This window comes from Micromys minutus, assembly GCF_963924665.1.
Source record: "Micromys minutus genome assembly, chromosome: 19".
Taxonomy (NCBI): Eukaryota; Metazoa; Chordata; class Mammalia; order Rodentia; family Muridae; genus Micromys; species Micromys minutus.
Window position 1 is genome coordinate 14686902 of NC_137954.1, and position 27536 is coordinate 14714437.

Consider the following 27536-nt stretch of genomic DNA (forward strand, 5'->3'; position numbering starts at 1 on the left):
TGGTAGGAATTGCACCCAGGTTCTTTCCAAGAGCAACCATTGCTCTCGGTTCTTCATTTTTATTAACTTATTTCAACAGAAAACTTTAAAAAAAATCTTTTTTTTTTTTTTTTTTTTGAGACTTCCCTCTATCCTCATATTCCAGAGAGGGCTTTCCTGTGTAGCCCTGGCTGTCTTTGAACTCACACTGTAGACCAGGCTGGCCTCAAACTCACAGGAATCCATCTACCTCTGTCTCCTTAGTGCTGGGATTAAAAGGGTGCTCTACCACACCCAGCTTGCAACAGGGTCTCCGTAGCCCAGGCTGGCTAGATTTGCATGTGTGGAATCTGTAGGATTCAGTTTCCTCCTTCTACCATGTAGGTTCCAGGGCTCAAACTCAAGTTGGTTAGAGTTGATACCAAGCACTTCTACCCATTTTGAGCCATCCCGATGGCCCATAAATCTTCAGCATAAAATGTGGGGACTGAATGGAACATCCATGTTGTTTCCTTAAACTTCAGGGGTTGAATCTTTAGCCTCATATATGCTTGGCAACTACTCTACCAATGAGCTATGTCCCTAGTCCTGAGTGATCTAGAAAATAAAAAAAGTTCACATTTTAAGGATCAGCATTTTTGACATGAAAGAACAAATGATAGTTTTTTTTAAATGGTTTTTTAAAAGATTTTTTTATTTAATGTATGTGAGTGCACTATAGCTGTCTCAGACACATCAGAGGAGGGCATCAGATACCATTACAGATGGTCATAAACCACTATGTGGTTGCTGGGAATTTAACTCAGGACCTCTGGAAGAGCACTCAGTGCTCTTAATCGTTGAGCCATCTCTCCAGTCCAAATGATAGTTTTATTAAACTACTTAATGCTTGCATACAATTACATAAATTTTAAACTTCCAAGATTTTTGATAAGTGTAATACCACTTTCAGATAAGCACAGCATAACTTTAAATATTTTATCATTCAGACTCATGTTGAAAACATTAACTTAGAAGGGATCACACCAATGTCCATTTACTGTTTGTAGCAAAGCGAGGTCCCTGGTAGATGTCTCAGCATATGGATGGCTCCTCCACTGCCTGTGCGCCCTCCGTGACAGCTTTGACACACTTGGCCATGGTCTGTGAGGCTCTGCTAATTGAATCTGAAAGACATTACAAACATGTATTTCTTAATACAACTTCCTTTGTTGTTTTTAAAACAGTGTCTTAGATTTCAGGCCAGACCAGAAGTCAATAGCATACCAAGTTAGTCTCGAACTTGGGGTGATCCTCCTCAGATCCCCAATTGTTGAGATCACAGGGAGGAGCCTTAATGCCAATTTTTTGATAATGTGACTTTAGAACACACACAGAAAATTTTAATGTACATATTCAAGAATAAAAGACTTCAAGGCTGTACTGCAATTGTAAGGCAAGCAATACATTTTGAACATAAGCTCTTTATTGGCCAAGTTTTTTAGTTAGGGTCTTATTTAGCCATCTATCAAGTCAAGGATGACCTTGAACTTTGATCTGTCTGCCTCCACCTTCTATTTACCACCACAACTTTCTGGTTATATGCTTTTAGTCTCTAGCAGTAATTCAATACTAACATAAGAGCTAGATAACATGCCAGTAGGAAAAATTACATAATAGGAGATTCTTAGAAATCTAAGAAAAGGGGGTTGGAGAGATGGCTCAGTGATTAGGAGCATTAACTGCTCTTCCAGAGGTCCTGAGTTCAATTCCCAACAACCACATGGTGGCTCACAACCATCTGTAATAAGATCTGATGCCCCCTTCTGGTGTATGGACAGCTACAATGTACTCATAATAAACAAACAAATAAAATAAATCTTTAAAAAATATATAAGAAAAGAAAAAAAACAGAAATAACACCCTCAGTTTATCAGTAGATGTAGCTCAAGCTCATAGACCTCCAGCACTTCACAAGCTTAGGCAGGACTGCTGTGTGTCTGAGGTCAACATGGGTTACAAGAGATAGAAGCATTAAAAATAAATAAATAAATAAATAAATAAATAAATAAATAAATAAATAAAACCACCACCACCAACAACAAAAAACCCACCAGAGGCCGGCAAGATGGTATGGCTGGTAAGGGCCAAACAACTTGAGTTTGATCTGTACAGATTACATTAGTAATCCTAACCCTCTATGGGATGGGCACCAGCAACTAAGAGAATCATCCTGTAGCTTGGGTTAGCCAGCCTGGAACACAAAACATCTGAGAGTGGTAACACTTTTCTCTATCTGCAGCACTCAGGAATCTGAAGCAGACACTGGTAAGTTGGAGGCCATTGTGGGCTACATAAGAAAACCATCTCTTAATCTCCTGTCATCCAAGTACTGAGACGCCAGGTGTAACCTACCATGACCGGAAAAGAACTGCCAATCTTTGAATTTGTGAAAAATCTTCCTGCCTCTACCACTCAAAACGCTAGAAGTTATAGTAATGTTTCATTGTGATTCTGTGCTTAGTTGTATATTGTACAATGATCTCAATAATTTAAAATAAATTATTTATTTTTAAAACTGTTGAGAAATATATCATTGGTGAGTGTGTGAGAGGGTATGCATATGTCCAGTGTTTGTGTGGAGGTCAGAGGACAACCTTTGGGAGTTGGTTCTGTGCTATTGTGGGTTGGGGTTACATGACAAGTTCCTTTATACAATAAGCCATCCTGCTAGACCTGATCCTAACACTTCTATCACCTAACTATTAGTATATGCTAATTTAAAGATGTATAAAACAGTCTGAGAGATGGCTCAAAAGTTAAGACCATTTGCTGCTCTTGCAGAGGCCTGGGATTAAGTTCCCAACACCTACATGGAGGCTTACAACTGTCTATAACTTTAATCCCAGGGGATCCAAAGCCCTCTTCTCATCTCCTCAAGCATTAGATACACAAACAGTACAGAGACATGCATGTAGGCAAAACCTATACATATTTTTAAAAGGTACAAAACAAACAAAACAAAACCAAAAATCAAACAAAGAAGCAAACTATTAAACAAACTCTTGATGTTTAACAATTTCAGATAAGAGGCTACTGAGGTGATGGCTCAGTGGACAAAGGTACTTGTCACTAAAACTAATGACTTGAGTTTGATTCCCACAAATTGTCCTAACCTCTACACCCTTCATGGTGAATATACACCTACCCACGCACGAGTAAATAAATGTAAAAAGTCAAGTTCTTTGGGTTAATAGCAAATACTGCCAAACACAAAAAGCTATAAAGCTAAAGAAGGTCCTCTGATTCTCTGTGCGTAGGTGGCAGTCATACTTACCTGTCATATAGAAGTCTTTTATAGTTAGCTGAGGTGGAACAAGTGGGTCAGCAAGAAGTTCCTGGTTTACTAGCTGAAAAAAAGGAGAGAGACCAGAATCATACTGGAAACCAGTACTATCATGCCAGGATATATCACATTAGGAAAACTGCACACAGGCACGTTTTTACCTTTGCAAGCTCATTTGCTTGTTGAAAGTAATTAGCTTCTTCAACATCATCATATCGAACCAGATTAGGAGAGACCTCTTTGAGACGGTTCCTCACTTGATCCAGAGTATCATATGGAAGAGTGATACCTGCAATCTACAACAGATCAGATCCACTTTACTACTTAAAAAATGTCAGAAATGAAGCAGGGCAAGATGACTCAGGACATCAAGCATCGCGCCTGAAGATCTGAATGGATCGCTAGGATCTCCACAGTGCAGGGAGAAAACAGATTCCCTCAGAGCCCTTTAAACTTCCAAATATCATTGCAGCATGCACAGCCTACGACCCAATATAATAAAAAAATTGTTATTTAGAAGGCTGAGATGACCCGGGCCTTTAATCTTAGCACTTGGAAGACAGGCAGGCAGATCTCTGAATTTGAGACCAGCTAGCTCTATAGAACAAGGTCTAGGGCTACAAAGAGAAACCCTGTCTTCAGGAAAAAAAAAAAAAAAAAATCAGGGTTGGGGCTTAGGAAATACAGACTGTGCTTAATCTCCAGCACCAAAAAAGGGAACAAAACAATTCATAATGGTAACTATGATGAAATAATGCAGTATTATTAGAAAGAAAAAAGTCTCCATTAGTATCTTTTAGCAGGCATTTTTTTCCTTTTCTTCTTAAAAATTATTCAATACTTATTTATGTAATGTTTTGCCTGTGTGCATAACTGTATACCATGTGCATGCTTAATCTCAAAGAAGGCCAGAGAAGTCTCTTAAAACTGGAATTACGGATCACTGTGAACCACCATGTGGGTGCTGAGAACTGAACCCAGGTCCTCTGGAAGAGCAGCCTGTCCTCTTAACTACTGAGTCATCTCCCCAATCCAGACAAATTTCTCAAGGAAGCAGCAGGTATGGAATACAGATGTTGAAATTTCAACTTAAAAATGTCACCACATGAATAATTCATCTGCAGAATGTTGCTCTGTAGTAGAAAGAATGCTTAACAAGTATGTGGTCCTGAAGTAAAGGATTATAGAGATGATGCTAGGCTAATTATCAGTGCTTTGAGCTTGTTAACCTACAATAAAAGTATCAACTTCAATTCTTCATTTTTGAACACTTTATCTCTTATACAACCAGGTTATGCAAACCCTCCCTCATTTTAGAGAAAAGATTTCCTTGATTTTGAAAATGACTTTAAGCAGCTAACATGTCCATTAACCCTTAAGCAGCATCACTAATGCCTTAATTTATATGAAAGTGTAGCTCAGTGGTAGAGCCCCTGCCTAGTATCTGCTGAGGCCCAGGGTTGTCTCCAGCACTGTATACAGCAGTTTTCTGAACTCAGGACTTTATACATGCTAAGCAAGCCCTCCACAACTGAGAGCCACATCCCCAGATGCTTAATGAATATTAAGGAACAACAACAAAAAGACTTCAAAGAAATGCCTCAAAACTAATACCTCAGAGAGGGCTCTTATGATTTTCCAGTCTTCTCTTGCCAAGCCAGGAGGTGTCACTGCTACTTTGGTTTGCTGAGCTCTGCCCTCAGTATTGACGTAAGTAGCAGACTTTTCTGTGTAAGCAGCTCCTGGGAGAATAACATCAGCTATGGGAGCACCAACATCACCATGATGTCCTGTCAGGAGAAAAGCAGTGAATACATTATAGTAAAAACTGGACAAAGAAATCCAAAGTAGTAGTACAAATATGTAATCCCAGTGTGAGGGTCAAAGAAGGAGAACCTTGAGGTCAGTTTGAGTTACAGTTAAGACCCTGTCTCTAAACCTATGACCATATCAACAACAAATTAACCCAAGATACACTGGTTACTATTATATGTGTAGATAGCACACCTCCTCTTAATTTGTTTGTTTGGTTTTTTTGGTTTGTTTGTTTCTTGAGATAGGGTTTCTCCATGTAGCCCTGGCTGTCCTCAAACGCAGATCCACCAGCTTCTGCTTCCTGAGAGTTTGGGGTTAAAGGTGTGTACCACCTCTGTGCCACCACTGCTCAGTCTGAACTACACTCTTAGTATCACTTTATAAACTATAAAAGTGGCTGGGCAGTGTATGTCTTTTCACAGAAACCCTGTCTTGACAAACCAAATGAAGGAGAAACCTATTAAGACAATACATTATGCTAGCTGGATGTGGTGGTGCATGCTTGTAATGTCCTCACTCAGAATGTAGAAGCAGGAGGACCAGAAGTTCAAGGTCATACTGGCTCCTCAGTAGTTTAAGGTCAGACTAGACCATAATAGATTCTGCCCTGTCAGGAGCCACAATGGGACAGCTAATAACTAGCAGGTGATCATCCTGAGATGGCTGCCTCGAATTACTATATCTAAGTTCTTCCATTCTGCATTCTCCTTCTAATCTTGCTCTCTCCTCCTTTTTCTCTTTTCCTCCTTGCAGAGGAAAAGACAAAAAGAAAAGAAGCTGCAGAGAGCAGAAGGAGCAGGCAGGCTTCTCCTTACCATGGGACAGAACAGGTCCTTTCTTAATAACTACGCAGGCATAGTCTTATTAAAAGGAGCAAAGTTTTTTTTTTCTTACAAACTTAAGTTTAATTCATTTAGCATTAAAAGGGTAGAATCTTTTTCTTTCTCTATGCAATAAAGATCCCAAGCTCATTTTTCATCCAGACTGAGTTTTTTCTACACCAGTGCTTAAGTATGGACGTGTGTGTGTGTGTGTGTGTGTGTGTGTGTGTGTGTTATAAGTATGTAATTGTGAGAACATATGCATGTAAGAATGTAAATGTGAGAATGCATGCATGCATGCTGGGCTCAACTGGTTTGAGTAGAAATGTATAAATGCGCATGTGTTAACATGTATATGAACTTATGTGAGTTTATGTATATTTACCTATGTAAAAGTTTTTTATTCTGCAAGTGCTATTCTCTTCGCTTGGTTCAATAGAAGTTTACTGCTCCAAACTATCTCCTAGCCTGACAAGCAAGAGGCATCTGGACAAAAGAGATAAGAGAGAGATAGAAGGAACTTTTTCCCTTAGGAGAATTTTTCTTATTTAGAAGAATTTTTCGATACCCCCCCCAAACGCCCAACTTGGATCTTTCAGCTTTTCCTTAAATAGCTTTCATAGGAAACTTTTTACAACTTAGTAATAAACATTATAATCACTTTTCTAAGTGTCCCTTTTTCTTCTTGCAAGCTGAAAGAGCCCAGCAGTTCCAACTGAGACGGAACAAAGGCCACATTACTTAAATCACCTGCTGCTAGGCTACAAGTGTCACATCACCTAAGCTAGCAGTCTTTTACCCCCAGAAAGAACAAGAAAGTTTTTAGAACTTTTTAGAAGTTATTATCAGCTTTTCAGTACAGTTAGAGACCTAGAAAGTCCTGAGATCCTCAGACTTTAAAACCAACACCAGTACCCTACTCCACCACTACCTTCTCCAGGCTGGGAGGCTCCTGGCACTGCCTCAAGAGACAAAAAGAGATAGTATGCACATCAAACTGACTACCCTAGAAAGCACTACAACAGGAGTAGTTCACCCATTTTGTTGTCAACTAACAATATAAACTAAAGATATAAGAAAACCTTTTTTTGGTTTGTTTGTTTGTTGAGACAGGGTTTCTCTCCTTCCCCCTGGCTGACCTGGAACTCAGAGATCTGGCTGCCTCTGACCCTGTGTGCTGGGATTACAGGTAAATGCTATCAACACGTAGCATAAAATCTTACATAATGATTTTGTTTTGTTTTACTTTTACTTGTCCCAGATTTCTTTGGGACTTTACAGTTTTTCCCTGCAGAATAGAATATATTTTAAAGAAAATTGATTTATAGTCATAACAAACACTGATTTTAGTGTTTTTACTTATTTAAAAAAGTACACTGTAACTGTCTTCAGACACACCAGAAGAGGACATTGGATCTCATTACAGATAGTTGTAAGCCACCGTGTGGTTGCTGGGAATTGAACTCAGGACCTCTGAAAGAGTAGTCAATGCTCTTAACCTCTGAGCCATCTCTCTACTCCCATGATTTTATTTTAAAAAATTATTTTATGTGTATGTCTATTTGCCTGCATGTATGTCTGCATACCACATGTGTGCTGGTGCCCACAGAAGCCAGAAGAAGTCTTTATATCCTCTGGACCAGGAATTATAAGAGTTCTGAGCTAATATCTAGATGCTGAGATTCAAACCTGGGTCCTCTGAAACAGGTGCTCTTAACTGCTGAGCCATCTCTCTAGTCCTTGTGTAATTAATGGCTACAAAATATCTATTATAAATTAATTATATCCATTTTTACAACAAAATGAAGGCTTGTGTTCTATTTTAATTATCAAGGAATATTCAATGCACTATTAACTCTATGGAAACTAAATTACATTTACAAGTGTGAGTTCAAAAGAATGAATCAAATACAAAAAGTCAGAGTGTTACATCACCTGTAACTTACTTGCTTCCTAGTCTTTTAATATAACAACTTATTTAAGCCAGATATGGTGTACACATGGAATCCCCAGGACAAGGAGGAAGAGCATGAGGCTCATGAGTTCAGGTCCAGCCTAGGCCACATATTTAGATCTTTCTCTTAACAACCAAGGGCTAGAGATAGCTTAGGTGGGGAAGCCTTGCCAAGCATGAAAGCACACATGCAAAGCCCTATGTTAAAGCCTCTACACAAAACCAGGCACATGGTGGTAGCACATGTCTTTAATCCCAGCATTTAAGAGGCAGGAGTGAGAGGCAGAAACAGGAGGATATCTGAGTTCAGGCCCAGCTGGTCTACAGAGCAAGATCCTGAACAGCCTGAGCTACACAGAGAAACCATGTCTGGAACAAACAAACAAAAACAAGCTTCTATACAAGCAACAGCAGCAAGAACATGTCCTATAATTCAGAATCCAAGTGGTTACATTTTAGTTTATTCAGACATAATGATACATGTCTATAAGCCCAGTATGTAGAAGGTGGAGGCAGGAGGATCAGAAGTTCAGTGTCATCCTCAGCTATGTATTCAACTCGCACTCAACCTGAGCTCCATGAAACCTTGCTTCAAAAACAAACTACAAAGCCTATCTTGCAGGATTCAGGTTCTTCTAACAACAGCATCATCACTGCTGCCACCATCATAAGACAACTTTACTGAGTCATGCTGAGTATTATGACAGAGGCTCAGCTTGTTTTGGCTGGCCTCAAACCTGCATTCCTCCTCTCTCAGCTTCCTGAGGACAGGACTCATTTGTGTACATCAACCTCCCTGCTGGAGGGTGACTACTGTTCACCTATGATAGGTTTTAATAACTGCCTCAAACTCCTGTCTTCCTGTCTCATCCTAATCCTGGGCTAGGAGCACAGGTATATGCTAAATCTCTAGTTAACAAACAGATTTTGGTTGTTTTGATTTTTAAAATAAGGTTTATTATTAGAAAATTGCAGCTGGAGAGATGGCTCAGTGGTTAAGAGCACTGACTGCTCCTCCAGAGGACCTGAGTTCAAATCCCAGCAACCACATACATGGTGGCTCACAACCATCTTTAATGGGGTCAGATGCCCTCTTCTGTCTGGCGTGTCTGAAGGGAGGGACAGTGTACTTACATATAATAAATAAATCTTTAAAAAAATTCCAAATAAAAAAAGTCACATATTCAAGTTATAAACCCAAAGTATATACACTTCAATGGACTTCTATACAGAGAGAACAGTTACTCAAAACAGAAGCTGTGTATATCAAATAGCTTTTAGTATACACCGTGTATGATTCTCTTTCGTATCTAGTGCCAAGGTGCTACTGACCTTGATAAACAATGAAACAATCCTTTGGCAAGTCCTGTCGTGTGACACAACCTCCATCTGCTCCCAGAAGAAACAGCATTTTGGGGGGATTCTTCCTAATTGCCTCTACCCCAGGTTTATAGCCAAGGTCCAAAGCAGCTACCTGGCTTGCAATCCTGTAAGACAATTATGGATTTTTCAAATACATGCAGCATTTAAGTATAAGCAATTTCAGTAATTACATAAGAATAATATGTAGTTTCTTTTATATTCAGCTCTTACCACTGAAATATAAGATGCATACCATAGTGTCTCTCTTTCTTTTTCAGACAGGGTTTCTCTGTGTAGCCCTGGCTGTCCTAGAACTCACTTGTAGACCAGGCTGACTTCAAACTCACAGAGATCTTCCTGCTTCCTGAGGAATGGAATTAAAGTCATGGGCTAGGTTGGAGAGATGACTTAGTGATTAAGAACACTGACTGCCCTTCCAGAAGTCCTGAGTTCAATTCCCAGCAACCACACGGTGGCTCACAATCATCTGTAATGGGATCTGACACCCTCTACTGATATGTTAGACAGCCACAGTGTACTCACATAAAGTAAATAAATTAAAAACAAACAAACAAACAAACCCTGAAGCCTGGCCTCCATCTGAGAGATTATGATGCAATCCAAAAAGGGTATAGGCTGGTCATGGGGACAGTTTTAAAATAAATAAATAAAAAATAAAATCATGGGCCACCATGCCTGGCTTTCCTGTGGTTTTGGAGACTGAAACAGGCTCTTGTGGGTGCTAGGCAAGCACTGTAACAGTGAGCTCCTCCCCCTCCTCCTGAGACTTTTTCATGAATTAATATGCAATGAAGTAATTATGAACTGTAAATAGCTTAAATTCAACACAGCAAGATATAAAACTTACAGTAAATCAAACATAAGTTTTAGAGCAAAGCCACAGGATTTTAAAATCAAAATGAAGCTAGATATGGTAGCACACCACCATAATCCCAGCAAAGGCAGGAGGACCATCAGGGTAATGTTCAGTCTGAGGCCAGTCTGAGCTATGTAGTGCTTTCAAAGTAAGTCATGGATTACATAGCAAGATCCTATCTTTACAATGGAAAAAAAAAAAAAAAGTAAAAGGGAGAAATTTAAAACTATTACTAAAACAATTCAAGCAGGAGATGGAAATGATGTGGTACTTCCGGCTGTATATAAGGGTCAGAGCCAGGAAGGAGAAAGGGTGCAAGCATGAGTTCAACTGGCAACATAGCAAGTTCAAAGCTTTCCAAAAACAAAGTAAGAACCTGCCTAAAAAAAGCAAACAAACAAACAAAAAAAACCAACAACAAAAAAAGGAAGGACGGAAGGAAGAAAGGGAGGTAGGAGGAAGAGATGGAGGGAGAGAAAAAGTGCTGGGCATGGTGGGCACGGGGGCGCAAACCTTTAGTCTCAGTGCTCAGGAGGCAGAGGCTTGTTCTAGACCAGCCTGGTCTACAGAGTAAATTCCAGGACATAGAGAGACAGAGAAAGACAGAAAGAGAGGGAAGAAGAAAAAGCCACGTAGGGAAAACCATCACGAACTATACAGACTAGAATATACCCTTACTGCCTTGCCTAGTCCAGCCATTCTACTTTTATATCCTAAGGACAAGGTAATCTTTAGTTATCTGGATTATCACTGCTTACTTACTTACCTTAATTTGGGGGCTGAGAATGGATACCAGAGTCTTGCACCTGGATAGGTATGCACTTCACACCACTAAGCTGCACCCCAGTCACAGAATTATTTTAAAGTCATAAAAAACTACCAGCAGTGTACATATTAAAAATAAAACATTATTTCCGCCATCTTGGCGCCTGTGGAGGCCTGCTGGGAACAGGACTTCCAAAGATGCAAGTATGTCCGGAAGGCTGCGGTGCAAGGCCACTTTTGCTGGCTACAAGCGAGGTCTCCGGAACCAAAGAGAGCACACGGCTCTTCTTAAAATTGAAGGCGTTTATCCCGAGATGAAACCGAGTTCTACTTAGACAAGAGATGAGCTTATGTGTACAAAGCAAAAAACAATACGGTGACTCCTGGAGGCAAACCAAACAAAACCCAAGTGATCTGGGGAAAAGTAACTCGGGCCCATGGAAACAGTGGTATGGTTCGTGCCAAAATCCGAAGCAACCTTCCTGCAAAGGCATTGGACACAGAATCCATGTGATGCTGTACCCATCCCGGATTTAAACTAAAGGAGAGTAAATAAATAAAAGTAGATTTGTGTTCTTGTATTTTTTTCAAAAAAAAAAAAAAAAAAAAAAAAAAAACATTATAAATTATTATAGTAAATAACTACTAACGTCTTTTGGTTTTTCTTTTTCTTGTTGGTTTTTATTCACTTGTCCTGATTTTCAAGTTTTGCTTCAGTTCTTTTTGTTTTTGAGAGAAAGAACATGAAGCTGGGTGAATAGGGAGGTGGAGGTGGAGAGAGGACTTGTAGGAGTGGGGTGCGGGATGATAATATGCTCAAAATATACTGCATGAAAAAATTTTTGAGAAAAGCTCATGAAGAATTTCTGGTTATAGGTGAAAATTTTTATCTGGTAATGAAAATGAGATAAACCGGAACACAACTTGTACTCACGGTATATTAACCATATAACTAAAAACAATTACAGAAGAAAGAAAGCCTAGAAGGAAAGGAACTACGGAAATAGCAATGGCAATCATCTTCACATCATGAAATAACCACTTCATTTTCATACTTTGTTCCCTTTTCAGTTTTCCTAAAATAAATTAGCATAATTAAAAGGTTTATTTAAAAAAGCCTCTTTAGCTAAATTCTCATTTAATCAAAGTCAGAGGACACTGTAATTTTTATATCAAAGACAAAAAATAAGATACTGATTTTTTTTTAATAAAAAGTGTCACATATAACCATGCTGGTCTCAACTTCACGGGAGTGGAAAATGCCCCAGCTGGAATTATAGTACACATCACTACGTCCAGTTTTATGTGATACTGGAGAGCGAATCCAGGACTTCAAGTATGCCAGGCAAATCTCTAGAAAACAAGCCTGACACTATTTAAATTCCTTTGATTACCATACGAATAAAGAAGTGCCATTTTGTTCACTGTCCACTCTGCCCTCCTCTTCCCCTGCTTCATTTTTACTGTTACTCATTTGCATTCTTCTTAAACAAAACATTTTACATATCATGTCTGCAATGGGAATAACATTTCTAAATGCTATTTGTAAATATAAACATGACAAGTCAGGAATGAACACACACACACACACACAAATTTTCTAGTATATAAAATAACAAACCTATGCAAAATATTCATAACTTTCCACTCTGCAGCAACACTGCTTGTTACCCGCATCTTTTGTGCAATGCTGGACACAGCTGCAAAAATTGCTGCTCCATCATTTCTCTGGAGTGCAGAACTGCCTAAAACCACCATTGGCTTTTTAGCTTCCTTTAAGACCTATTTAAAAAAAAATAAAAACACATAAACAAAAAACTGTTGACCTTGAAGCACTTCATGAAGCTATTGACATGCAAGTTTGGAGATCTAACATCAAGAATCATTAATTTACTTAACAATATCTAAATTAATAAAAACATCTTGCAAATGTTATTGTGAAAAAGCTTAATGTCACTTAATTTGATACTCAAATGCTACCGAAGATCCAGGTGTAGTGATACATGCCTGTAATTCCAGCACTTGGAAAAACGTAAATGATCATTAGGTTCCAGGCCAGCCTGATCTACATAATGAATTACAAACCATCCAGCGCTACACAGCAAAACACTATCTCCAAACCAAAAAATTACAAATAAAAAATTTAAAACATGACAGAAAAATCTGCTCAAGTGTCATCGCCTACTACTTCCTATATTCAGAGACCCAGATAGAAGAGAGAGCCCGGAGAGCAACAGAGCATTCCTAAAGCATTTAAGAGTCTGCTTTATGCCACAATAAGGGAATATGTTTCAAGTACATAGGAAACTACAGGCTTGGGGGAAGACTGGTAAGTAAAACTGAAAAACAAACAGCTCACATACTCGTATAAAAACAATAAATTAAAAGCTGGAGATGACTCAGAAGCTCTTGTGGAGCAGTTCAGTTCCCTGAACCCACACGGTAGCTCACAACCATCTATTAACTCTAATTCCAGGGTACACAGCACCCTCCTGACTTCTACAGACGTCAGGCTGGCAAGTGACAGATATACATGCAGGCGGGCAAAAATCTCATGCATATAAAATAAAAATAAATAAATCTAAAAGAAAGAATAATTTAAAAATGGAGCTGGAGAGATAGCTAAGTGTTAAAAGAGCACTGTCTGTTCTTCCAGAGGATCCAGGTTCAAGTTCCAATACCCACACGGTATCTCACAACTGTCTTTAACTCTAGTACCAGAGGATCTAAAACCCCCACAAAGACATACATGCAGGCAAAACACCAATGCACATAAAAATAAATAAATCTTTGAAATAATAATAACAGTTAGAAACAGCAACAGTAGTAATATGTATAATTTAAAAGCACCTTGCAGAATGAATGCTTTTCTGAAGCAATGTCTTGTAGAATTTTAGGAGAGTCTCCTAGATGGTCGTATCTGTAAGTGAGGTCCACTGGACTACCTATGAGGGCCACTTTTAAGTCATTATGAAGCCAGCTGAAACAAAAACAATTTTAGAGCCAAATGAATTAAGCATAGCCTTTGGTCTCAGCAATTCTAAGTTCTACCTGTATTTACAATCACAAAATCTCAAAAGCACAACAGAATTCACAGACGATTTAATCTTAACACATATAATTTGATGTGTACCTTTCAAAACTATAGTGTTGTAAAAATGTGTAAATAATTCAGGGAATGAATTTCTTGTGTAGCAACCCTAAGAACAAGTCTAACGCAGACAAAAACTATCCTGGAATAGTTGGCCCAGCTCTGCCCTCTGCCATCGTGCGCACGACGCCTGACACAGCCTCTCAGATGCCGTCCCACAGACTTTCAGAATCAAGCGATTCCTGGCCAAGAAACAAAAGCAAAATCGGTCTATTCCTCAGTGGATTCAGATGAAAACTGGTAACAAAATCAGGTACAACTCTACGAGAAGACACTGGGGGAGAACGAAGCTGGGCCTGTGAGGAGTCACACAGCGGTGAGACTGAGGGCTCATGCTGAATGGTGGTCATCGATCAGTCCTACCAGATGGATTTTTACATTTTTAACCTGGATACTTGTTCATGTCTAAATTACAATGTTTGTCCAGTAATAAAATTATGAACCTTAAAAAAAAAAGTTGACCTATAGGTTATATCTCTCAGTACATGTTATGGCAGAGTTGGATATTTCTTAAATATCGACAAAAATAAACTGTCATTTATTTATTCTTTATAGCAGAGTACTATAGAGCTACCTCCTTCAACACTATTGGAGTTTTTTGGTTTCTGATTTTCAAGACAGGGTTTCTCTGTGTAGTCCTGCCTGTCCTGGAACTCACTCTGTAGACCAGGCTGTCCTCAAACTCAGAGAGCTGCCAGCCTCTGCCTCCAGAGCTGGGATTAAAGGCGTGCACCACTACCTCCCTGTTGCCCTTCAAAACGCTTTGTGAGTGTGGTAGTTCTAGTTCTTGTTTGTCTGGGGCAATGTTAATTTTACTTGTCATCCTGAAGTAGTAACTCCCTTTCACTCTCAGCCATTTTCCAGATGGGATAATATAGCTGCCCTATTGTAAATGTCTACAACACAAATAAAAAAGACAGTAGAGGTGTTCTACCAAATAACTAGCCTGTGCTCTATAAATAAAAAAAGTAAAATGGGGGGCTGAGGTGCGGATGTGCATCTTTAGGATCAGCCAAAAACCTGGGATGGGGAGGATCCAGGGAGTCAATGGAGTGACTCTAGCTGAGACTCCTAGCAGCGAGGGAGATGAGCCTGAAGTGGCCACCTCCTGTAGCCAGGCAGGAACCCCAGAGGAGTGGTAAGGACACAAACCTACCCACAAAACTTTTCACCCAAATTCTATCCTGTCTACAAGAAATGCAGAGAAAGGGGATGAAGAAGAGACTGAGGGAATAGCCAACCAATAACCAGCCCAACCTGAGACCCACCCATCCCATGGGCAAGCACCAATCACTGACACTCTGTTATGCTTGCAGACAGAAGCATGTTGTCCTCTGAGAGTCTCCACCCAGCAGCTGACACAGACAGATGCAAACACCACAGCCATAGTGGATGAAGTTTGGGGACTCTTATGGAAGAACAGGAGGAAGGATTTCAGCCCCAAAGGGCACAGGAACTCCCAAAGGAAGACTAAATAAGATACACGGGCTGGACCTAGGCCTCCTGACTCCTATGTAGTAGATGAGCAGTTTGACCTTCATGTGGGTCCTGAACAACTGGAACAGGGGTTGTCCCCAAAGCTGTTCCCTGTACTTGGGATACGTTCTATTAGCTGGGCTGCCCTGTCTGCCTCAGTGAGAGAGGAAGTGCCTGGCCAGGACACCCATGGGAGCCCACACCTACTCAGAGGAGAAGGGAAGGGGGGTATGTGGGAGGGGTGACCAGGAGGGAGCAGAGAGCAGGATATAAAGTAAGTAAAAAATTAAATTAAAAAAAAAGAAGAAGAAAGAAAAGGTTAAAATGGGGCCTGAAATGTCATGACCTTAATTGCAATGTATGACTAGATCAATGCTGGACAAGAAAAAACACTGCTATAAAAATGGGGCTAAGGAGCCAACTCAGTTGTCAGGTGCTTGTGTAGCATGCAGGAAAAGCTCCAATTCAATCCCTGGTACAAACACACAAAAGAGGGTGGGACTGGCAAGACTGCTCTGCAGGTCAAGTGAGGTGTTTGCCACCAAGCCTGACAAACTCAGTTCCATTCCTGGGACTTAAAAGGTGGAAGGAGGAAACTAACTCCATAAAGCTGTCCTCTGATTACCAGATACACACTGTCCTATAGCATGTTCATGCCCACATACATATACACATAGAAAATAAAATTTAAACAAACAAACATGCCCGTAATTCATGAAGAAAGGTGGAAGCTGAAGACCAGTTGGAAAGTTCAAGAGCAGTTGTGACTGTATCATAGGACTTTGTTTAAAGAGAGTACAGGGCAAGGTGTCATAGCACATGCCTATAACGCCAGCACTAGAGCCAAGACAGGACAGTCAGGAGTTCAAGGTTTACTCTGACTGTGTAGTGAGGTAGAGACTAGCCTGGGCCACATGAGACCCTCACTCATTGACAAGGAAGCCAAGTGGGGTGGTACATGTCTCTAATCCCAGCATTCAAGAGGCAGAGGCAGACTGATCTCATCAGGTCTAGACCAGCCTGGTCTACACACTGAGTGCCAGGCCAGCCAGGGCTATGTAATGAGACCAACTCAAAATAAACTAAATAAAAATATAAACAAAGTACACTGAAAGACAGAGAGGTGGGGTAGGGAAGAATGAGTCTGTTAGGAATTTTCCTCTCCTCTAGTATCACTACAACTAGCACTTATTAGGAATCACCGAAAACATCATTTTCATATATAAAACAAAGACAATCACATATTTTTAAGGTTCTTATTAAATAAGGATTAAATTAAATTACCTCTTTCTAATCCTAGCATTAAACAGCGGTGCCTCAAAACGTGGATTTGTACCAACTAGAAGAACAACATCTGCTTCTTCCACACCGGCAATTGTGGTATTGAGAAGATAATTGGAACGTAAATCTGTGCTAAAAATATAAAATATAACTCATGTTTAAAACGAAAAACAAACAATAACAACATAAAACCCTGCAAGTAAACTTAATAATGCTATAATACATACATAAAGTTAATACATACAAGAGCCCACAGACTAGTCTCTGATCATAAATCCAGTGTACTCTCATGTACAAATGTTCATAAAGTGTGTCTAACTGTTGTCCTGTTTACAGCCCAAGCTGGCCTTGAACTTGAACCATCATCCTCTCAGCTACCACGTGCTTGAAATTACCACAAGCACCATGATGTGTCTAAATGAAACTAAACTTACAACATATATTAAGGACTATATTCTTCTGTAAGTTCTAGCTTTTGGTTTTGTTTATTGAAGTCTTTTATTAGCATGTGTTAATTACACATGATGGGTTAGAATCCCACTTTCATACGTGTGTAATTTGATCATACTCACCTCTCATTACCATCGGAACTTCCCTCCTACCCCTGCTAACCTACCTCTTCTCAGACAGGCTCTCTCTACTTTCATGTTTGGTTCAACTTAGATGCGAATGTATGTATGTTAGAGAACCCAGTGTGTCAAGAACCCAGTGATGTTACAGATGTGGCTGCTCTCTGTAAATAAAAGGGAAAACGATAGCCGAGAACAGTAGCACTCATCTTCAAGTACTTTGGAGGTAAAAACACAAAGTTCTTCTGCTACACAGAGTTCAAGGCCAGCCTGGGCTACACAAGACTCAAAAAATCAAAATGAAATTCAAAACAGCAGCCTGGAGCACAGCTCAATGTTTCTCACCCAGCTCCTTCAGTGGGGAAGATCTCCTCAGTGCATAAATTGTCAGAGTCAACTTTATTAAGCAAATCTTTCAGAGCTACTAAGGCTTCCGCATCCACCAAGCCCCCAGCAATCGCCGCCACAGCCTGGCCTTCAAAACTCTGTAACTGCAAACAGAGAAAAGGGCATCACTAAGAAACATATAGTCAGCAAAGATGGTGATTATTCAGAAAATAAAACAAGTCATTCTCAATTATCAAGAGTATCAGAATGCATAGCCATCTTTCCTGGATCAGTGTAGCTACCATTCCACATCAAAGAAGCTTTTTACAGCAAATGGAAAGAAAAACCACACTGGAAACAATGTAGACATCAACAAATTTTGGGGACCCCAGCCACAACAGACACATCTACACCTTATCTCTGACATCGATAGCTCAAGGAAGACCATGGAAAAGAAAGAAAGATTCGAAGAGCCATAGTACTAGAAGTCTGCTGTGGAATAGTTCCTCCTAGAAAGGCCACATAAACAAGATCAGAATATCAATACCGACAGACATCTTAACATGGAAGGGAGAAAATTTCACACCGTCTCACCTCTAGACAAAGAACTACAGGCAACTGACTGCTGGGAGAAAAAGATTTAGCTTCTCTCAGGAACCCCCTTACAGGTTGTCCAGTACAGAACAGTCAGCCTTAAAATCATATATACGCAAACAACAAAAATGGACTCAGTGGTTCTATTTGCATTTGTGTGTACACAAATTTAGATATAATATATATACATAAAATAAAAATATAAATATATATTTTTTAATAAAAGTCTTTTCAATTAAAAAAAAAAAAAGATAGGCTATCAACTTGAGAGAGTGAGGGAATGAGAGGGAGGGAATGAGAGGGATTCCTGGATGGTAAGTAGGAGGGCCTGGAGGGAGAAAACAGAAGGGATGTAATTCTATTTCAATTAAAAACTGAAAAAATGTATATATAAAACATGAATTTAAAGACTCCCCAGGGCTGGAGAAATGGCTCAGCAGTTAAGAGCACTGACTGCTCTTCCAGAGGACCAGAGTTCAAGGTTCTGAAGACAGCTATAGTGTACTCATATAAATAAAAATAAATAAATCATTTTTTTAAAAAAAGACATTATTAGCAAGTAACAAATTTTTAATCTTTTCTTTTTCTGGTGACTTAACTAGCATATGATTACTGAAATAACTTATCAGTTCTCAAAATACTCATACAGTCAAGGAAGTTAATATATTTTGGGCTTGAATGCAAATAACCACTTATTTATATTTCTTTCTAATAAACTGATTCCCAGCAGATTATGGGCTTTATATGCTTTTTCTTGACAAACTCTTAAAGCCAAACAATACATATTCTAAAGTTTTCCTACATTTTAACTATACAATTTATCAAACTTACCAATAAAACTCATTGAACAATATGCGAAGCAGAGAAAAAGTGATGCGTATCTGACAAAAGAGCTCACCAGTGCTTATTTAGCTTAAACATGAGACGCAGCAGTGGTGTGTGGGGCCAAGGAGAGCGGCTCCAGCTTGGCCTGAAGCTTGCATTGTGCTTTAGAACAAAGCAGCTTCGATATGCCCTCTGGAGAATAAAATTCATGGAGGTACAGTTACCTTAATTCGACCTTTCTAAAGTATCTTCCATTTACTCTAGGCTTTTGCTCTTTATCTACCATGTCTTTCATCAGGGAACTTTATTCTATTCTTTTCCCTTTTATTGGCAACTGGTAATTAAACCCAGGGCTTTGCACATGCTAAGCACACTCAATACAAGTGAGTCACACCCTGGACCCTCCACCTATGCTCTGGCAAGCTCATATTTACTCTTAAGCTTTGCTCCACAATCACTTTTGTTAGGAAGGCATCCTGATACCATAATTTTGGTTTGGTACCCACACCCCTTATGTGTTTTCTCCCATATCCACCCTGGTAGAACAATAATTATGCCTCTTTCTCTAGGTGGAAAGTAGAGATCATGTGTCACTAATCTGTGGGTTAAATCCTAGCATGTATCTAGCGTGTCTGAGATATGGCTCTCAAAAATATCAAATAGAGGGCTGGAGAGATGGCTCAGCAGTTAAGAGCACTATGGTCCTGAGTTCGATTCCCAGCAACCACATGGTGGCTCACAACCATCTATAATGGAATCTGATGCCCTCTTCTTGTCATGTAGGCATACCTTCAAATAAAGCACTCATATACATAAATGAATTTTTAAAATGTCAAATAGAGACAAATTACAATCTTGGCAAGAAAGGAGAAAAGAATGGGTGTAGTGACACAGGCCTTTAATCCCAGCATTCAGAGGCAGAGGCAAGCAGATCTCTGAGTTTAAGGCCAGCCTGGTTTACATGGCAAGTTCTAGGTCAGCCAGAGCTATACAATACAACTTCTGTCTAAAAAAAATAAAAAACAGAAGAAAAAGAAAGGAAGAGAAAGATATCCCTTGTCTTCAGGGCAAAGCTGTTTTGTAAAAACTATTGTTTAATCTACATTTCAATTGTTACCATTCCAGCTACACGAGAGAGCGCATCTTCCCAGGACGTGTATGTTAAAAGCCCTTTGTCATTTCTGACCATTGGTTCAGTAAGTCTTTGACGTTTTAGTCCATCATAGGCAAATCTAGACAGAAGAAATCACACAATATGTTGAACATTGCTAAGAAGCAACTACAATTTTCAAATTTAAAAACTATACCAAATGTTATTTAAATAGAAGATTACTTAAAGTGTCAAATAAATACCTAACACAGGGATAGTGGCAATAGATAGATCTGCCTTGCCATAATACACCTTTAATTCCAGTACTCAGGAGGCAGAGGCAGGAGGATTTCTGAATTTAAGGCTAGCCTAGCCTACAGAGTGAATCCCAGGACAGCCAGATCTACACAGGAAGATGTTGCCTTGAAAAAAAAAAAAAAATCTTTCCTTTTTCCCCTCCAGTACTGAAGATCAAAACCAGGGCCTGGAATAAATTAGGTAAATGTTCTACAGTCTAGCTATATGTCCAGCCCCTTTGGAATTTTATTCTGGGACAAGGTCTAAGTCTCCCAGGCTGTTCATAAATTTCATACCCTCATTTTTCAGTTTCCAAGTAGCTTAGATCATAAGCTTGTGCCATTATGTCCAACATTTATAACTATTCAAGGTGATTTTTTTTCTCATTCTCTTTATAAAAACTCAGATTTCTCAGTAGTTTATATCATTTTGCAATGCAAAATTGTCTATTAAAAATGACCATGAGGGCTAGAGAGATGTCTCAGTGGTTAGGAGCACCCAAATGTTGGTTCACAACCATCCATAACACGGTGGTGTACACAGATACCCATAAAAGCAAAACATTCACACACATAAAATAAACCTCAAAAAATGATCACAGATTTTTAAATAGACTGCAAAAAACTAAAGACAACACCTGGTTTTATCAGAGATCCATTCTTCATTAATATCTTCATGCATCCTTGGCAAAATCCTCATTACCTCTCCAGTTCTTGTGCTAACCACAATGTTACTTCCCACTGCATCCATTACGTCAATGGACTCTGTCTTTCTGAGAAAATAAACACACACTTAGTATTGCTGATTCTGAGAGTAAGAAGAGGTTCTGTTACTTAGTTACTTCTATATCAATTTTTCTTTTTTGTTATTTTGAGGCAAGTCTCATAAGCCCATGTTGGCTTAAATCATCTAGGTAACAAATGACTGAACAAACAGATCCTCCAGTCTCTGCATCCCAAGGGTTGATATTACAGACAAATACCACCAGATCTACCTCTCCTTCTAAATCTCTAAAAATAGTGGAACATGGAACAGCAATAAATATAAGCACCTCAATATTTTCATCACATTAGTTCGCAGGCCAGTTAGAACGGAATACAATTAATTAGTCCTGGGCTGCTGGTAGTCAGATACCAACAAATCAACCATTTCAGAAAGCAGAAACAAAGCCCAACAAAGCTGACAAAAATCAAAATAAAGATCTCCCCAAATACCAAAAAAACTGGCTAGTCAGAGTAGGGGATAGCAACTGGCAAGCCTCAGACTCAGCAGGAATGCAGCCTGAATCGACTGAGTGAAGGAAGAGTTAGGAAGACACCTGATGTCAACATCTGGTCTCCACACATGTGCACATGCACAAACACACCTGACTACCCTAAAATCCGAATATAATCCCAACACTTGAGAGCCAACACTTGAGAGGCAGCTGGATTTCTATAAGTTCACAGCCACCCTGGTCCACATACCAAGTTCCAGGACACTGTCTCAAGAAAACAAAAAATCTGTAATGGTCTGGCTTGATGCTGCTCCTGCCTCTCCTCATTAAACACCAGAACCATGGCATATATGCACATACTTTTTTTTTTATCTTAGAAAGAAACTATTATTTGTAGGTTTGTCCTACCTTTAACTAAGTAGTTATTTTCCATTAAAACACTTTATGGGGCTAGGTCAAACACTCAGCACACACAGGCTACACAAGCATAAGGACCCACATCAGAAGCTGAGTGTGGCAGTGAGGCTGCAACCTCAGTATCAGAGTCGGGGACTGGAGGGTCACTAGGGCTCGCTGGCTCCCAAATCAGTGAGCTCCAGGGTCAGTTAGAGACGCTGCCTCAAAAAATAAGGTAATAAGAAATTAACATCCCTACACACACACACACACACACACACACACACACACACACACACACACTTAAAGCAAACATAAAAATGTAGATCAAAACTAATTAAAATTTATAAAGTAAATGACACAGAGATTTAAAAAAAAAAGTAGTGAACTAAAATTTAAGAACAGGGCCAGGAGCATGGCTCAAAGGTGCTGAGCAAGGCTGATGACTTGAGTTTGATCTCTGAAGACCATATCAAGAGCTAGATAAGTGCAAATTTCTAATCCTGGCACTCCTACAGCGTGGAAACAGAAGAACAGGCCAAGAGTTTGTGGGCTGGCCAGTCTGGCATATACAGCATAATGAAGACATAATAGACCTGTCTTAACAAGGTAAAAGGTATAAGCTGATTCCCAAAAGTTGTTCTTCACATGTGCACACTGGGATACACCCACCTATGCATGAGCACACAACCACAGGCACACACCAAATAGAAATTAAAAACAAATAATCAGGGATGGGAGCATAGCTCAGTCTGTAAAGCCCTGGCCTAATAAGTCCAAGAACCTGAGTTCTACCCTCATCAAGATATAAAAATGCTGTGCTCTCAGTGCTGGAGAAGCAGAAAATCAAGAGTCAGCCAGCCTAGCCTAATTGGTAAGTTACAGACCAGTAAGAAACTAAGCCTTAAAGAAAGTAGACAGTGTTCCTGATGACACTAAAGGCTGACGTCCGGCCTCCAAATACACCTGTACACACATTCAGGGGCATCTGCACCACACCTGTCATACACAAACAAAATGAGATTTTTCAAAAACAACTTGGTCAAAAACACAAAAATAAATACCTTGTTTCCCAAGGCCGGGCAGTAAAGGCATAAGGCTTAGAGGTTAGGGCTCCTACAGGGCAGATATCAATGATATTCCCAGACAGTTCAGACATGAACATTTTTTCAATGTATGTGCCAACTTGCATGTCATTTCCTCTGCCTGTCGTTCCCAAATCATCTACACCTGCAATCTCACTTGCAAACCTAAAAAAATAAAATTTGTTATCAAATGGATGAGCTCAGCAAAAAGTATTTCTTTTCCTTTTCATAACTGCAAAAACAACGACTTTCAAAACATTAAAAATGCAATAGTATTTTTTTCAGTAAGTATAATCAGCAAATAAAAATGGATTTTTCTATGAAATTGGCTATTTCCACTGTTGCTATTCTATGAAAAGATATGAATATTAAGTTAGCATCCTTAGGTTTCAAACCCAGGAGAAGCGGCCATCCGAGGTGCCCATTTAACATATCAAAGTGGACCTAGCTGGCAGGTTCTCCCAGCATCTCTCAGGCCCCCTCCCCTAAACATCTCTAGCCAAGAGGCTGGGATGCGCTTCAGCCATTTTGCTATGTGGTCCTTTTGGGTTCTTTTCATCTACCATTTACCCTTGTGGCCTCTAGGTCTGAATCTCCCTCCCTGTCTCACACTGCCTGGCTCAGGGTTGTGTTCACTCTGCATTCTCCCAGCTGTGTCTGCCTCTGACTGCACACTCCCTTTACCTACAATAAACTTTCTCCTCCATCATTCCAGAGACCAGTCATGTCTTCCTTTTTTGATTTCTTTTTTTATTCAAGTACCCAGTGATACTCCAGAAGAGAAACATTACCTGATGCAACGGGTACACTGTATACATCTAGTCATGATGGTTTTTACCAGGGGCCCAATGTTCTTGTCCTCCACAGCTCGCTTCCCCTCTAGAAATCGGCTCCGATCACTTCCAAACATCATAGACTGGTCCTTAAGTAGATTATGAGACAGTCAATCTTATGCTGCTAATGAAATTAAAACGAGTCAATCAAAAACATGTACAGAATTATTCTAGATACCTGCAGATCACATTCACCTCCCTGGTCACAAATAGGACAATCCAATGGGTGATTTGCTAATAAGAATTCCATCACACCTTCTCTGTATAAAAAATCAAATATATAAAGCAACATAAGAAGCTACCACTAGAAAGCATAACCTATAGGCTAGCTTAACAACCTTCACAGATATTTTTCACAGTTAGCATAAATTTACATTTGCTTCCAGATATGCTATCATATTAGTATTCAGGTATTGAACACAGTTTGAACTTGCTCATAAGGGTTCAAATATTGATCCTAGGAAATGATGACTTTCATGGCTTTGTTTATTCACTTACATATTTATTTTGAGGCAGAATCTCATGAAGCCCAGCTGGCCTCCACTCACAATGTGGCCAAGGTTCCTTTGTCCTTGTATTCTGATTTTCCAACCTACACCTTCCAAGTAATGAGATCACAAGCATATGCCACCATTGTCAGCTTTTTGATTTTAAAACAACCACCTGATTCCTGAAATTATAGGCATGTGCTATTATGTTCCTCCATCTCTTTTTTTTTTTAAATGATCCTCTTTTTAAAGTCATAACCTTTGAGCTGGAGAGTTGGCACAGTGGTTAAGAGCACTAGCTGCTCTTCCAGGACCCGGTTTTATTCCCAGCACCTATAGGGCAGCTCACAACTGTCTGTCCAACACCTTCACAAAGACATACATTCAGGCAAAACACCAACGCATACAAAATAAAAATAAGTAAAATCATTTTTAACTTGAAATAAAAACAGGGCTGGAATTACAGCACTATAGCAAGCTTAATCCACAGGCCTCACACACTCGAAGCATGCGGGCAAATCCTAAAGTGTTGTGAACGCAGTGATCTCAACGCTGACACTCCAGGCAAACCTCCAACACCTAGCTCACTTCCTCTACTGTGTACTCATTTCTGCTGTTCTTCAAAAGTTTGAGGAGAAATCTCTCACGTATGAGTGGCACAACCCCCGCCTGACAAGTCTACAGCAGCAACAACAAAGTACCTGGCTTTCTTAGATTTTTCCGAGTTTGTCAGGATATTCCAGCCCTTCATAACAGGCATGGCACAAGCAGCGACAACCTAGAATTCCAATGGAGAAATCCATACTTGTATTTATTTGTAATTATAAGCACCCCTATACATAAAATATTAAATAAACCATTAAACAAACCCCAAAACCACAAACACAATGAGCTGCAGGTCAGCCTGAGACCTGACTCCAAAATTAAAGAAAGAAAACACAGCAGAACAAAACAAAAACGAAGATTATCTTTCAAAATCAATTTTTGTTTTCAGATAGATATAGTGGTACATGCTTATAATCTCAGCACTCAGAAGGCTGAGGCTGCAAGGCTGAGGCCAACCAAGTCTAGCCAGTTTTATTTACAGTAAGACCTTCTCTTTAAAAAAAAAAAAAGGTGTTTTAAAAACTATTAATAGGACAATCTGATGATTTATACTTGTCTAAAAAACAAGTAAAACAGGTCTGGAGAGATGGCTCAGTGGTTAAGAACATGAACTGCTGCTTTCAGAGGTCCTGAGTTCAATTCCCAGCAACCACATGGTAGCTCACAACCGTCTGTAATGAGATCAGATGCCCTCTTCTGCTGTGTCTGAAGACAGCAACAATGTACTCACATATATAAAAGACATCTTAAAAAAAAAAAAAAAAAAAGCTGGGCAAGGTGATGCACGCTTATAATCTCAGCACTGGAGAGGCAAAGACAGGTATGGATATCCCTGGAGCGTGCCCAGCCTAGCCTAAGCAGAAAGACCTGTCTGTTAAAAAAAAGAAAAAAAAAAAAAAAAGAGAATCCCTGAGGAATGGTACTTGAGGTTGTCCTCTGCCCTCCATAGACAGAAACATGCTTACACACACACAAACCTTTGTTCATTTTTAGGCATTGCTGAGCTACAGCTACATAAACCAAATGCAATCACATGACCTAAAGTGAACTTTCTCACAATTCTTCACCAAGTGAACAGTGCAGCGAAGCACTTCTAGTGTACGCTACACTCACCGTTCGTCTTTAGATTATGTCTTAAGACACTGAAAGCTTAAGACACCATCTTGAACTCTTAGATTCCTATATGGCATTTATGTTTATACAATACTTCCATCAGTGTACTTACTTTGTTTGAAATGAAACACTTATGTGGTATTTGAAAGGTCTGGCCCCCATAGATTCAGGTGTTTCAATGCTTGACCATAGGAAGTGGCACTATTAGGAGGTTGGCCTTTCACTGTGGGCCTGTGCTTTGAGGTCTCCTCCTACATTCATTCTACCCAGTGCAGAAGAAACCTTCCTGCAGACTGCCTAGAGGAGACAGTCTTCTCTTGGCTGCCTTCAGATCAGGAACTCCTGGCTCCTACAGAACCAAATCTGCCTGGACACTGCCATGCTCCCCACCATGATGATAATGGACTGAACCTCTGAAACTGTAAGCCAGCCCAATTAAATTTTTGACTTAGTTATGGTATCTCTTCATAGCAATAAAACCCAAACTAAGACAACCTATATACAAAAAATATCGGAATTATACAGTAGAAATTTTAGACAAAGTTTGCTGCAAGATTTAAAGTCTTCTCCTTCCCAAAGCATGACATGGAATTCCAGATATCATGTACCTTTGGAGCTTTCTCAATCTCGACCAGGCACATCCTGCAATTTCCAGCAACAGACAACCTTTCATGGTAACAGAATCGAGGGATTTGCATGCCAACCTTCTCGCAAGCCTAGAAGACAAAAATTTTGCTTTAGAATAATTTCCTTTGCATCTTGTTCTTACTGAAACATAATGGACAGAGGCATCTTTTATTATTTCATCCTCATGACCAGCTTATCTTAACATCTCCTGTGTAAGTTCCTGAAGAACTCTTGCTCTATTCCAAACCCAGCAGCTGAAGCTGCCTCAAAGGACATAAATCCCTCCACTTTATGCATAACAAATTAGGCAAGTGTTCATAGTCTATGGTGACTCTTTCCCCATTGTATGCATTGTCCACAGTCTACAAAAGCTTCCCTGTCAGCCTGTCCCAGTGGCTTCATTCCTGGACTTCCCTTCTCTTTTGAGTCACAGACTCACATCTTATAGCTGGCTATGATTTAGTTTTACCTCTGACATCTCTACCACTCCCTAGCCATCCAAAATACTTTCCACTGTACTTTGAATTTTTTTTTTTTGCTAATATTCAGTGCTTTCACGTCTGTCTATGTCTACCACAATCCAGAAATGAAAAACAACAACAAAAAGCTTAAGTCTGTGAAAACCCAGTCATTTTCCTATGACCAAATTTGTTATTTCTGGAGA

The 27536-nt window shown here is 39.6% G+C and overlaps 1 protein-coding gene and 1 pseudogene across 3 annotated transcripts in view; one reads left to right on the top strand and one right to left on the bottom strand.

Annotated features, from left to right (window-relative positions):
- Positions 1 to 830: 830 nt before the first annotated feature.
- The window catches only part of NDUFS1 (NADH:ubiquinone oxidoreductase core subunit S1), a 32354-nt gene continuing 5648 nt past the window's right edge, over positions 831 to 27536 (bottom strand). For both annotated transcript variants that reach the window (XM_080933066.1, XM_080933067.1), the window contains exons 4-19: positions 26854 to 26961; positions 25228 to 25304; positions 24217 to 24298; positions 23997 to 24127; positions 23185 to 23370; positions 21146 to 21280; positions 20239 to 20353; positions 17721 to 17866; positions 16810 to 16938; positions 13749 to 13878; positions 12520 to 12680; positions 9227 to 9381; positions 4919 to 5094; positions 3466 to 3600; positions 3296 to 3368; positions 831 to 1145 (exon numbers count right to left, since the gene is read on the bottom strand). In XM_080933066.1, coding sequence (XP_080789192.1) covers positions 1054 to 1145; positions 3296 to 3368; positions 3466 to 3600; positions 4919 to 5094; positions 9227 to 9381; positions 12520 to 12680; positions 13749 to 13878; positions 16810 to 16938; positions 17721 to 17866; positions 20239 to 20353; positions 21146 to 21280; positions 23185 to 23370; positions 23997 to 24127; positions 24217 to 24298; positions 25228 to 25304; positions 26854 to 26961 — 2031 coding nt within the window. In that variant the 3' untranslated portion in view covers positions 831 to 1053. The remainder of the gene's footprint in view (positions 1146 to 3295; positions 3369 to 3465; positions 3601 to 4918; positions 5095 to 9226; positions 9382 to 12519; positions 12681 to 13748; positions 13879 to 16809; positions 16939 to 17720; positions 17867 to 20238; positions 20354 to 21145; positions 21281 to 23184; positions 23371 to 23996; positions 24128 to 24216; positions 24299 to 25227; positions 25305 to 26853; positions 26962 to 27536) is intronic.
- Positions 11105 to 11435, top strand: LOC308433177 (large ribosomal subunit protein eL33-like; annotated as a pseudogene). The gene has a single exon. The product of its transcript is annotated as a large ribosomal subunit protein eL33-like (transcript).